The sequence below is a fragment of the Anastrepha ludens genome, chromosome 5 (genome assembly GCF_028408465.1).
Source record: "Anastrepha ludens isolate Willacy chromosome 5, idAnaLude1.1, whole genome shotgun sequence".
NCBI lineage: Eukaryota > Metazoa > Arthropoda > Insecta > Diptera > Tephritidae > Anastrepha > Anastrepha ludens.
In genome coordinates this window covers 2,738,950-2,753,814 of record NC_071501.1, presented here as the reverse complement: position 1 = coordinate 2,753,814, position 14,865 = coordinate 2,738,950, and the positions used below count along the sequence as shown (strand labels likewise).

The 14,865-nt window shown below is 35.6% G+C and overlaps 1 protein-coding gene across 4 annotated transcripts in view; it reads left to right on the top strand.

Moving 5' to 3' along the window:
- LOC128863866 (centaurin-gamma-1A-like) overlaps positions 1-9,623 on the top strand; it is a 54,804-nt gene extending 45,181 nt beyond the window's left edge. For all 4 annotated transcript variants that reach the window (XM_054103241.1, XM_054103244.1, XM_054103242.1 and 1 more), the window contains exon 3: positions 8,318-9,623. In XM_054103241.1, the coding sequence (XP_053959216.1) occupies positions 8,318-8,325 (8 nt within the window). In that variant the 3' untranslated portion in view covers positions 8,326-9,623. The remainder of the gene's footprint in view (positions 1-8,317) is intronic.
- The last annotated feature ends 5,242 nt before the right edge of the window (positions 9,624-14,865 follow it).

The window sequence follows — 14,865 nt, the reverse complement described above, 5'->3', positions numbered from 1 at the left end:
TCATTAAATCCTGACGCTATTTCTCTCTTAGATGTGTTTGCATTATGAGACAACCCTAGTGTGTGGCGGGAATTTTATTGTGTTCATTTAATTTTACATCACTAATTCTCATCGAGATAAGTAATGGTAAAAAAATTGCTCATAATTAAATGTTGGGCAATATAAATTGCCGTAATATGCTTCGATGCGGCAGTAAAACTAATTATACGAGACGCTTTGTAGTTCGGGTATGCCGTTAGATGAAAGAAATGTTGAGTTACATACACTTAAGTACGCCTGTGTGTGTGCCATGTCATAATTGTGATGCTGGCTTCGAGCGTGGATATTTGTTTGTGTGCCAAATTACAATGAAAGATGCGCAATTTCGAATCATTTAACTATTTTCAAGCAGAATGTGGGGGTTGATCTTGAAATATGCATATACAGTGGTATTCACGATAATAGCAGGGCGACATATTTCAAAGCTTAGATATTTTATTTATTTCTTATTTAATTATCTTTATTTATGTTTTTATAAAAATGTAGTTCATACTGCAACGAAAACCGTATTAACTCTAAGTTCGAACCTTCGTACAAAATTAAAAAAAATTCGACAAAATTTCAAATTTTTTGATTGGAACAATTCTTAAAAAAAAATTTTAAATTTAAAAATAAAAAAAAAATGTTCAGGAAAATTTAAAACTTTTTGGTTAGAACGATTCATTTCAGTAACGAAAATTCTTTTTGGTTAGAAAAATTCTGGGCATTTCAACAAAATTTAAAAATTTCAAAAAATTTTCTTTAAAATTTAAAATTTTAAGATAGAAAAATTCCAATTACACAGGCCGACAAAATTTAACCAACATTCAGACCCAGAAACCAGACTATATATTTCCGAAGGTTTATGATGCGCTGAATCCAAATCTGGCCTCAGAATTGCTCTATCAGCTCTGGTTTTCGAGATATCCTAACCTAAAAGTGCAAAAAACACCATTTTTGCCCATATTTGAGGTTATGTAGCCTTGCAGATGTTTTCTTTCACCAAAGTTAAAGGATGGCATCTTTAAATACAATCCTTCTTTTTTCAAATGGCGTTTTGTTTGCTCAAATATCATTTTTTTTTCGCAGAGATATCGCATTTTGAAATTTTCATGGGCAAATATGGGCAAAAATGGTGTTTTTTGCACTTTTAGGTTAGGATATCTCGAAAACCAGAGCTGATAGAGCAATTCTGAGGCCAGATTTGGATTCAGCGCATCATAAACCTTCGGAAATATATAGTCTGGTTTCTGGGTCTGAATGTTGGTTAAATTTTGTCGGCCTAGTTCCATTAAACACGAAAGATACGATTATCGTAAAAACTAGGGGTGTGCGAATATTCGAAATTTCGAACTATTCGAAGCGAATCGAATCCTAGGATTCGATTCGATATTCGAGTCGAATATCGAATAGTTCGAAATATTCGAATGGTTTGAACGATTCGAATAGTTCGAACTATTCGAATTATTCGAATGGTTAAAATAGTTCGAACTATTCGAATAATTCTAATAGTTTAAATAATTCAGATAATTCGAATATTTAACTGAGTGCATGCTTTTTTTTATTTTTTTAAACGATTTTTCTGAAGATTTCAGGTCTAATAAAAGCAAAATTAACATGGCTTAAAGTTCATTGTTTAATCTTCGGTTAGGATATCATTATTTTTATAGAATTAGTAGTTTTAAATAACTTGATATAAGTTTTTAAATGATATCGATTCTTCTAATCGTACGTATCGATCGACACATGAAATGATTTCTATCTTAGATGAATGGTTAATCACTAATCTCTTATGCATATTACAATTCTCCACTACAGTATTGTTCTTAAACCTGTTTTTTAATTTTAATGAGTGTACATTCAAGTTTATACTTGGAAGCTACATATATCTGCTTAGGAAAGGAAATAATAATACTAAAGTTCATGAATAAAATGCCATTAATTTCATATCAAAAAAATGCCGAATGCAATTGGCTTTTCCAAACATATAGTATTATTTTACATGACAAGTGTATCTACAGCCACTATCAACGAACTATTTGGTGGTTGATGGCAACTATACTTGGAGTCCTAACTTTGTCCCGGACTCCAAGGACTAGAATTATCAAGTCTGTGAATAGTATTTTAATAGTGTTTTTGAAAACGAACATGAAACTGTTGCTGAACCTCCTGTAATCAAACCCACCAAGTTTTGGGACTTCATGAAACAGCGACGAGCTAATAGAGAAGAAACAGTAACCTTGCGCCTTGAGAAAGACATTGATCAAGAACTTATTCAATATTTGTATTCAGCAGATATTGATCCTTGGGATGATCCTATTCATTGGTGGAAAAAAGAATCAGTTAAATATCCTCTCTTATCAATGCTGGCTCGACGTTATTTGCCAATTCCATCTACGTCTGTTGAGAGTGAGAGGCTGTTTTCTACTGCTGGAGACATTGTGACTGAAAAGCGCAATTCATTATCACCTGATAATGTTGCTCGGTTGTTATTTTTAAATAAAAATATAACTCGTTATGTTTGATTGAATATTATATCGAAATTTTAAATAAAATAACGCTATTCTATTTAGACACGCGAGCAAACGTATTCTTAGAAAGAAATTTTAATTAGAAAAGTTTATTAGCTTATAATTATTTATATTGTTCAAAATGTTATTGATAAATGTTATATTCAACGCTAATTAAATGATAGAAAATTTATTTTATTTTTATTATGTAGAATTACTATAATAGAATAACCTGTTTAGGATTTTATTTCTTCGGATAATTCAAATCGCTCGAATTATTCGAATATTTCAAACTATTCGGAAATTCCGAACTATTCGAATATTTCGAATTATTCGAGTATTTCGAACTATTCGAATATTTCGAATTATTCGAATATTTCGAACTATTCGATATTCGACTCGAATATCGAATCGAATCCTAGGATTCGATTCGATTCGAATCGAATGGGATTCGCACACCCCTAGTAAAAACTCAAACTAATAAATTAATTTTAGTTATCAATCCGAATTTTGCATGGACAGAGAAGCAGATATTAGTTTAAATTATTTCGGATACTTTTCCTTGTAGACTAGTGTTATTTGAACAAAATTTAAAAATTTCAAAAAATTTTCTTCAAAATTTAAAATTTTAAGATAGAAAAATTCCAGGTATTTGAACAAAATTTTAAAGAATTCAGAAAATTTTCATCAAAATTTCAAACTTTTTAGTTAGAATAACTCTGGGGGTATTTGCACAAAATTTAAAAAATTCAGAAAATTTTCACTAGAATTGAAATTTTAAGTTAGAAAAATTTTGGGAATGCAGCTATGTAGTCCATAAAATTTTGGCATAATATTCGGCAAGTTTAAAGTGGCTGAAGATTAGTGGTGATTTTTTATAATTTTTTTGTTGGAGGTGTTATGCATTTTCTTCCATCTTTTTATATGCATAAAATGCGCAACACTTCTCTTCTTCTTCTTAATTGGCGCGAGAACCGCTTACGCGATTTTGGCCGAGTTTAACAAAGCGCGCCAGTCGTTTCTTTCTCGTTCTACCCGGCGTCAGTTGGGCACAACAAGTGAAGCCAAGTCATTCTCCACCTGATCTTTCCAACGCAGAGGAGGCCGCCCTCTTCCTCTGCTACCACCAGCTGGTACCGCATCGAATACTTTCAAAGCCGGAGCGTTTGTATCCATTCGGACGACATGAACCAGGCATACAGGTAACTCCTTTCCGTGCTGTCGAATGCAGCTTTGAAATCGACGAAAAGATGGTGTGTGTCGATTCTCCTTTCGTCGGTATTTTCAAGGATTTGGCGTATTGTAAATATTTGGTCGATGGTAGACTTTCCAGGTCTAAAGCCACACTGATAAGGTCCAATCAGTTGTTTGACGGTGGGTTTCAGCCTTTCACACAATACGCTCACTAGAATCTTATAGGCGATATTTAGAAGACTAATCCCGCGGTAATTGGCACAGATTGCGGGATCGCCCTTCTTATGAATTGGGCAGATCACAATTAAATTCCAATCGCGTTATCGCTATTCTCACCTCGTCATGTTCAGGTACTTGCACTTTTTTAGAGTATAAATTAATGGGCTATAAAACTGCATACCCAGTTCTTTGTCTGTATATATAAATTTATATATACATACATACATATTTCCTTCTTTCATTCCTATATGCAACATAGAGCCTCAAAGCAAAACTCGCAGACTCGGGTGCAGTAGGCCAATAACCTTCCCGCCTTAAACTCAACATTATTGCAACATCAACAAGTAAGAATAAAATGGAATCAGTTGAGGAACATTTGCGTGAACTCAAGAACACGATTCGAAACCTGGCACATAAGACCGATATTTTGTTTAAATTCTGAGTAAAAAGTTTGATATTTTGACGAATATTTATAAATTGTATACAAAGATTGAAATATAGTTTCTTATGGTCTTTGTTATAGAATGAACTGCATTTGTATAGAAAAAAATAAGAAATTGGGAAAATAAATAAATAGTAAAAACTTGTCGACCGCTATTTGAAAAAGTATTTGACTTTTAACGTTTTATATCTAGCACAAATGCACTGGGCTAATAATGTCGCGGTTCTTCTTTCATTTTATTTATTTTTTTATTCAATTAATTTTATTTAAAACTTTTATTCATTTTAATAAACTGTATTTTTTTTCTCAATCTGTTCTTATATCCCAATATTCCATATTTTATTCTCTTATCCTTTCCTTTTATGTGCATTCATTTTCTATCTGGGCCAGAACTGTCACTTGTCACATTGTGCAAGCTTTGCTAATGCTTCCATTCAGTAGCCTTTCATCGGCATTTTACATACTTACATACATATGTATGGATATACGTATGTATGTACATATATTTGATGCGCTAAACACTCACTTCAATCTGGCTTGACTCAACTTTGTCCTCTCGATTGGCAGAGGCAACCTCGGCTGTATGCACATAAAAGGCAAAGCAAATCACGGAAAAATATGTATGCCTGTATATTCGTGCTTGATTTGCTCGATGCAGCAATGCCACCACCAGTTTTTCTGACCTATAAATGTGGAACCGGTATTCCAGCGCTAGGAGATTTTCTTTTTATTACTTTTCCATTTTACATTTATGTATGTGTATGTTTGTACACAAATGAACTGCTGCCGTGAAAAGTGTCGAATAATTGCGCGTTTGTAGCACTTTAGCTGGCGAAAAATGGCGATATTTTCGTATTGAGAATGCAAATTGAATTTATGACTTCGATTGGATTTTACTATCGGTTAACTAACGGGTGAGCAGAAATGTTTGTGCATCGCAGAAATAGAAAGTGAGTTTGCCTGCTGTTGTGGGTCATTGGTGCAAAGTTTTACAAAGTTGGTTGAAGTCTTTTCTAAACTTATGAGCCCGACCGTTAAGGCAGTGAAGCCATTTCTGTATACGGAAATACAAATAAAATTTGAAAATGAACGCACCTCGTGCAAAATGCGGAGAATTCCTTCTGTTAAAACATAAATCAGCCGCCGCATTAAGTGCAGATGACGGCCTTTGTTGCGCCGCCAACATTAGACAGCGACCGCCAATTTCAATGCTGCCCATCTTCCTTACGCTGCGTTTGCGTGGCTGAGTTGTGTGTGCGTGTGTGTAGGTAAGTGCGCTACGCCTTTTTGTTTGCTGACACCGTAAGGCGCCATTTCCTTTCCTAAAACCGATGATTGAATCATAAAAAATCGCAAAGCAGAAATGGCTGTCATAAAACTTTATTGCAATATAATTTACTGGTAATTTACGCTTTACCACCGTCCTGTCGTAAATTTACAGCAGTTTAGATTGTTGTTTAGATGTGTCAGGATAAAAGTTGGACATAACTTCTGCGCTAGGTGTGGCATAGAAAGAGGTTTTAGATAAATTTAATGTTATAAAATTTGCAATTACTTCATAATTTTGATAAAAATTGTGGAAAAATAAAAAAAAGTCTTCTAAGAGTTAAAAAAAAAGAAACAATACCAATTTGCCTTTTTTAGCCTTGCTAACTTCAAAGTTGAGCACTTCTCCGAAAAAAAAAATCTAAAAAATATCAAATCTTTATCACGAACGATTTTCAATCCTTAAAAATATTTTTAAATTTATTAAAAACACTATATTTATAGTTGAAAACATATTTTATTTACATATTTCAATTAAAACTATGTCCAACTGTGGAAGAGCATCTTTCTTACTTTTCTGTCAAAATTTCACTTACATTCTATCTCTGCAACAATCCGTGACAAGATTGGATTCCATTAGCACACAATTCAGTAACCAACCCAGAAGTAACACAGCATTGCAATGTAATAAAAAATACATTTAGCTGATAACTTTTGTTCGAAGTAAGTGCCAAATGTATGATTTTGCTACAGCCGAGTCCATTTCTTTACGTACTGTGAAAATGCACGAGGGCAGGTGCCAGGCTTCGGCAACTTTGCGTACAGGTGTTATTATTTATTGCATTTATTTATATACATATTTACATGTGTGTGTATGTATAGTTTGTTGTCTTTCGCATAACTGTTTATGCTGCTGCAGCGGCCACTGACCGGGTTATATTTTACTTCGCGCACTTACATTAGTGTATGTGACAATTTGTTTATTTATACAATCAGCGATGCTTATCGCGCCATCTATGCCTACGGGCAGATGAGTGCCCTTTAGGAAAGGGGGATATAAAAAATGTTCATGTTTATTGAAAAAGTGAAAGCTGTAGGATGAAAAATTTTGATTCTCTGACATTCAACTATCGTTACATGCGAAGAAAAAAATTTACTTCAATAAAAATATGATGATATGGCTGTTTTATATCACTTGTTCTATTTTTTTTTCTAACAACCTCTTTTGACAGGCATCATGCGGGTGTACTATTTCAAAACATCAATCTACTGAACTCCATCTGGTACAGCTATGATTGCAAGTCAATCAGTTCAACCTAACCCAACCGAATCTCTTTTGATGAGATTCTGAAGTTTCAAGATTTAAGGAGATTAATACTAATTAAAATTGCATATATCACGCGTTTGGTGGAAGAGTGACATAATCCAACCAAAAATCTAGAAAATAGCATTTAACGTTATAAATTTACCTTCCCCAGTCAAAAAATAAATACATATTTCCTCCTTAAAGGTTGCAGCTATAATTTTTTTAATTCAATTTAAAAATAAAGCTGACTGTCTCTCCTTTCTGTAGGCCATGGATTTTTTTGGGGGAAATAATCGTCCAAATGAGCCGACAATTCAAAGTTTGGTGAAAATATTTCAAGAAATTGCTGCCGATTTTATTGTGTGTCAGTAGAGGTGTTCTGCTAATCGTTTGTGTCTTAATTGAAAGAAATGCAATGTGGTTTCGTACTCTAAAACTCCCAGTTCCATTATATTTGATTATTTGATTGAAAATGCTATTTTGAAGCGCATGTGGAAATTAAATTGTGGAGTAATATTTTCGGCTAAAGATATCTTTGTTATAGAAAACACACTAAAAATAAACATTGTAGCTTGGGATGTTACTGGGTGGAAGAAAGGAGGCGATTACCAAAATTTTTTATATAAATTTATTTACACACCTCAACAAATTGTAGATGAAATTATTTTTCTTGAAAACGGATCCCGCGGAATGAGAGCAACCGAACACTTTCTCATCTTTGAGTAGGGGAATTGCAGCCAGAAAAGGGATTTGTCTACACCAAATAATTGTTTGACCGTGTTTTATTTTTTACAATATGTTTTTATGTTTTTTTTTTATTGTAATTATTTTTATTTTTTTGTTTTTTACGTTTTCTGTTTTTAAAAAGTCAAGAAAACATAATATCATACTGACTGCTAATGTTTTTATAGCTCATGCGTACACTTTAAAAATCGTGCATAAAAAATTATACATAACAGTAATCGAATTTCCTGCTGGGTGTCGGCTCTCGGCAGTTGCCCAATTGTGTTATTTGCAAAGTGTGTTGCGTTTTTATTGCCTCCATTTCCGTATTCGCATTACAAATAAGTGCTTGTACACATATTTACACGCTGATAAGCGTAATTAACAGCGCTCTAAGTGTCCTGCTCACTCTCCCTTTTCGCCATTTGCGTGCAATTATTTTTATCAGCATAAAATATTACACGCAGCTCGTTCAAATGTCACCGCTTGTCCGTGTCAGCTGGAGAGTGTCAGATTTGACACTTGGCACTTGTTTGCGCAGATGTTTGTTTAAGTAAATTTCGATGTCTATAAATATTTAGCCTTTAAATGATCTTAATTTACAGTAATAATAAAATTTTCTCTTTCTTTTCTTTGCAGGTTCGTAAATCCACTATTATATGCGACTATGTACGTAATTTAAACTGGCAGCTGTCAGATTTGCAATAAAATTATATTCCCTTGCAGTCGTAAATTTGTAAGTACTCATGCGCCGATGAGCTCATTTTCAATCCCCAAATTATGATATTATAGCTTTGCCAACAGCTGTAAGAGCTTACTCATAAAAATCTCTCTAATAAATTGTTTACTGCGTCATTGCATTGCTCCCCCCTTTAGCGCACGCAGGCAGGCAGCCAAGCTCTGATTGTTTCATTTTGCACTCACTCCATGCGCCACTATATTTTGTATCCTCCTCTTAGTGTTTGTGCAAAATAGTCGCACTGAAAATGCAATTATCACTGCTCCAGTGATTTTATTAATATTATCGGTTTGATTGTCAAACAAATACACTGGGCCGTAAATAATGGCGCCATCAATGCCATCAACAAGCGCCTGCTGCGCCATCATCGTCGGCATAAACAATAAAGCTTAATAAACTTGGCCGCAGTCGGTGATGGAAGTGTGACATCATCAGCGCAGCTGCCATCCCCCATCCATCAAGCATCCTTACGCACAGCACAGCGAACGCTTCAACCATATCCTTCCGGAGCAGGCGGATGCTGTTGCAATGTTGCGAAATGTTGAGTGATGACAGTGAAATTCCAAAATTTTCTGTGCAGTTATACGCGTGCGGAAAACTTAATTAATTTCTTGTGGATGTTGCTGCGGTTATGGCAAATAATTAAACACATGTGAACAATAAGAGACTGCCACAGATAGCCGTGGGTGGGCGGCGACAAAGTGGTTTTCGCTGATGGAAAATGTGATAAACTCCGCGCATGTTTATGATTGTGCATACGTACCTGTGTATATATATTTTCCATTGTATTTCTCTGCTGTTATTGCATGGCAAACAAGCGTGAATGGACAATGCAGGCAATTAATAATAGCAAACATACCTGTGCAGGGTTATTAGCGGTGAGGAGGAGGAGAGCAACAGCTGTGAAACTATTTTTTTGTGCTTTACTATCTATTCAATAGATAATAGACGAATATTGTTCATGATAATTAACCAGTTCCCATATTTAGGGCTTGGAAAGCTAGTAAATCATACTTTTAAACGACGGAAACCAAACCATTTTAACTTCTAATTTTTACTCACAGGACAGCTGAACTTTTTGATTTTTGTACAATATTTATGCGCGTAAATAATTTTAATAAAACGTGTGGCTGAGCAATCATTTGCGGGGCTCTTCCAAGCTAAACTTAAAGGCGTCACAGGGATCACACTTAGGTTAAAATTTTCGTGAACCAGCCAAACTGTTTGTATGAACAGGCGCCTTCTATTCGCCACTTCTCTACTCGCCATCTCTAGGCTCTGCTCACTTGACCGAAAATTTGCACGCGAAAGCTACAACAAAGTTATGGAGATTCGTCGCTGGCGAATATGGTTTTATGCCTCTTAAAACTGGTATAACTCTCTATTTCGCTGCCAACTCTCCTTCCCTTGAAGAAAATTGCGGTGGACAGCGCGTAACGGGTTGACGGGTAGTCGCTGTCAAAATTAGAACACATTTAATAGCATGAAATTGCACAGAATTGCGGCAGGGACAGATTCCTAGCCGCTAGTTATTTTTACGGTGGTAAAATAGGTAATTAAATTCATTTCTATTTTATCGACGGGTTGAAGATTCAAACTGATTTTCTGATTACTTGATGACAATTTATTTGTTTACAAGCAACAGCAAGCAACTAACAAGCAAATAACATTCGATTTGCGCAAGCATTTCTGGAAATTATCAATAATTTGGAAAGAAGTTGTTTTTTTTTTTTTTGCAACAATGAGCTTCAACGAGTTGCTTCTGAAATATATATTAGCAAACGAAGAGATTTCACTACAAAAATTGTAACCACAAAATGTCAGCTGAAAACTGGCCCGTCGCAATAGAGTTTTCCGTTCCCATCGCAGTTGTGTTTTACCGATCGAATTTTGCGACGGAAGTGGATCGTTCAACCCGTGTTATTAGGTCAGGGAAAAAATTATAAAAAATCAACAAGGATTTTTAAAAACTTGAAACTTGCACTTTATTATACTAAAATTTAATAAGCTATATTATAAAACTGCGTACCAAAAATTTGATGAACAATTTTTAGAATTTTTTTGTTTTTGTATAAAATATTTAATTGAGATTTATATGGCCGCCGTTTCTATGTGGGTTGGTGCGTGTCTACCGTACAAGAAACATTCCAAAAAGCTCCTCATAAAAAATCTGCCGTTCGGAATTGGTTTAAACTGTAGTGGTTTGTGGAACAACATCAAAAAGCGCGCCCAAATTGGAGCAGGAGATATGCAAACACCCAAAAAGAGTGTAAGTGCTAAGTATATACTTATTTATATGGTTCTTATTAGTAATGAACTATGTTTTTAAAAAAAAAAATGTAAACTTTCAAAAACAAAAAAAAACAGAAAAAAAAATCAAACCTGGTAAAAAAGTCAAATCTGGTCAAAAGTCTGACCGTCAGAAAGTCGTTGTGCTTTCATTTGTCGCAAAATCTGCTCCTAGAAAGATGCTGCATTAGCCTAAGTAAAATATTACATTTAGTACCTACCAAATTCCCGAGGAATATGTGGATGTAAAGTTGTTATTAAATGTATAAGAGATATTTCCTTGCAATGATAGTGGATAATATTTTAATGCCCTCAAATACCAATGCTGATGGCTTTTCCATAAATAAATATATGCTTTTAATTACATTCACTTGGCTGAGCAGTCACCTGCATTTACAACGCCATTTTAATCGCAAAATTACATTGACTTACATACGCGTATACTTACGTACATATGTATGTATGTTTGTACGAGTATACGAAGCCTTCACAAGCGTTATTTTCACAATTAGTGTCCTTTACGCGTCGGAATATCTTTACATTTGTATGTATTAGTGCATGTCGTTATACGTTTGAGTGCACATTCCTGGGGGTATAGCAAACATTCCACACACAGCGCCCTGCGACGCCACCTACGCGACTAACTCGAAGGATTAACATAAATAAATCACAGCGCAAATATGACAGGAGTGGCCAAATAGGATGCCCAAAGGATATCCCGTTGCATACACCTTCGGCTCTACGATGGCACAACAACAAGAAAACAACAGTTGCATCCGTTTAAGGTATCCGAGTGATCCAACAGACATACTTTTGTTTGCACATACACACATAACACCTTGATCAAAAAGTTCCCGTAATATATTCAAAAAATTCAAAATACAATTTTATTCCTCAAAAGTGATCCAGCTGTCGAAACATTTCTGAGACTCTATTTTCATTTTAGCCATCAGATCCGTCTTCGATTTTTCTATTACTTCCTTTCGGCTGTTAAACGTTTTTTTACTCGATGAAACAGAAAAAAATTACAGGAGCCATTTTCGGTGAATTCCATTGCTGCTGGATGGTATTCGATTCGTTCTTGGTAAAAAATTCACGGATAATGATGGCACTGTGCTGCGGTGCGTTATGATGATGCAAAATTCACGACTTTTTACCAATTATTTTCCTTTTTTGGCGAATTTCTTTACGTAAACCATAAAACGTCTCATAACGCCCAAAGAATAGTCTTTATTGACTGTCTGATCTTCTGGTAAAATTTTTTGGTATATAACAACGTCGTAATCCAAATTTTGGTATTGGTTCATTCGGAGTTCTTCACTCACTCATCTGATACATATATGGATTGCGTGGTTTACTTATTAACCCACGTCTCGTCTCCATTAATGATGCGTTTGATTAATGTTGGGTTGGGTTCCTCCTTGGAAAACATGTCTTTGCCGATATCAACGATGCCTATTTTTTCATGAAATTCTAGTTCTTTGGGAGCAACTTTGTGGGACCTCTCTCTGATGGTTATTGATCAACTTTTCTTTCATTTTATTGATCAGTTTTCATTGTCGACGGCATGTCACTACGCTCATCATCCTCGTTGGTCTCACGATCTCTTTTGAAGCGTTCATGCCACTCGTAAACAGCTGTTTTCTTTAGAGTATCCTGCCAAAACAGTTTCCCAATATTTATAAAATTTTCGCACCATTGATTCCATTTTTAATGCGAATGTAGTACAAACTCCTTGTTGCGCCTTCAAAACTGTAGAAATTCGAAAACACGTGCAGAGGTAGATTTACTCAAACTGGCGTAAATTTTACAAATGTCGGGCAGTGGCGATAAAATTTTGGTAGGAACGCTAATTACAGTTGTGGCAACCTTACAAAAAACAAAGGGCGTGTAGCGTAGTACACATAACAGAAGCGAAACGTACAAGGCAAACAAAGAAAGAGGGAGAGACTCAAGAGAGAATGGGAGAGGGAGAGAGAGAGAGAGAAAGAGATATATCTAAATAAATTCACAACATTTGCAGAGAATACAAATAGACAAAGTTTACAATAAACGGAGAAGGCTCGACCGGTGTAGGTAAACGTCGAACACAAACCGTGGCAACAACGCGCACTACTCCGAGCGTTTATCACCCGCACAAACGGAGCGATTCCAGGACCACAGCAACGGCACAAATTACCGCAAGACAATACCAAGAAATTCGATGCCGGAATGGATAACACTTTATAGTACGCACAAGCACTACCCAGGAAACGGAAAAAAGCGCCAAAAAGTAGGCACAAAAAAAAAACGCCAAAAAAATTGGGATAAAAAACGCCCCAAACAGTAGGCACCAAAAATAGCCTAAAGTGTATCTAAGATATATAAGGTATAGCTCTATCTCTCTCCGTTTCCTCTACATTATATCTTTTTTCTCTCTCGCGGAACGAAAATGCCCAAAACGTTGCATGGTCTTGAAATTTTACTCTCCACTCTCAATCTTCCATCTACGCCTAAGAAGTTTCCCTTCAAGAAATAAGTTGACTTAGAGCGTCATCGGACGGGAACTTTTTGATCAAGCTGGCATATATCGCTGTATGTATGTGTGCAAATATGCTTTCCGAGGTTTGTGTAATTTAAATGCAATTCCGTCGACGAGGGTCAAAACTTCCGACCCAATATATCCACCGACGAAACCGTACGAGTATTGCGGGCGAAACTATTCGCATGTGTTAGTGCTGTGCTTTTCTCGCCAGATTTATGTACATTAATTTTTCAAAAGCTCGTGTTACAGACTCACCCAACTTCGCGGATACACTGTGCTCATATTTATTTATTAATGGCTCACAGTTGTGTAAACTTTTGCGAGTTTTATTGTGTCTGTTTCGCTTAATACACGAATACATGTAACATTATACACCTCCATACGTATGTATGTACATATGTATATGTGTAAGTATGTGCGACATACGAATGCTGTCGCATGAGTCGCCGATGCTCATGTCCTTGCTGATGACTATCAACCACACGCAAAGTAAAAATGCGGTGAAAAAATGTTGACATTACTGTATTTATGGTAATTTTAAGCCGTTTTAAAAAGATAGAGTTACGCGAAAATTTTATGTAAAGTATGCGAAATAACCACTTCCCCTTCCCCTTAAATCACCCACTGCATAATCATGCAAAGTGAGATGTTCCTGCGTAGGTGAGACACCAAACGCGTGTTTCCTCGAGTGGGTGTGTAAGGGGAGGCGTAATAGCAGTCAAAATATGCCACAGCTTGATAATTCCATCCAAAAAAAGGGGGAAAAAGAAAAACACAATACACTCAGTTGCTAGTATAGTAATTGTGGCGCCACCGCTATGCCCACAAAATGACTACGAATACTTTCAGCGGTAATCATTGCAGGGCTGCCATATTTTTCGGTGCATATTTATTTTATGTTAAAATAATTTTTATTACATTACGTGCACGAGCAGCAGACAACCTTCTGCGCTGCCACAGTTATTTGCACATGCACACATACATACATACATATACGGTAAAGAGCTCATACACCCTTTACGTTCTCGAAAAAGTAGATGATTTGGTCCTTCGTAGTGCAGCTACTCGCATTGCCCTTATGCCCGTTGGCGCAGTTCGCCCCGCCCGCTTTCTACTTGCATCCTGCTTTCTCTATTATTGTGTTGATTTTTAATTTCATATCTGCGTCGTCATCCATTTTATGAATAATAAGAACAACAGTGCCGCTAACAAGTGCAATACGGGCACGGCACCTCGACGTCTTTATTTATACAATTTGTCTCAAGTTTTTATTTTTATTTTTTAATTTTTGTTTTTCTTTTTTATTTTCATTTACTTCTTTTCTGATTACCTTCTTTTTAAACCACTTTGCTTCTGTTTATTTATTATTTCATTTAAGTGCTTAAAATACGTAAGATTTTCGTTTCATATTTTCGATTCGAATGCCAACTGTATGTTCGCCTCATTTGGGAAAACTGTAACCACTTACGTAATTTGATTGTTTTTGTTTCCATTTTTCCATTTACCATTTTTTGCTGCTCACTTACAATATTTGTTTTCTTTTTGTTTTACCCAACGTTCATTGTGGTTCTGGGTAAAAGACGACTCACAGAATCGTTATACAGAAGCGTACAAAATTATACACACAACAGCCTA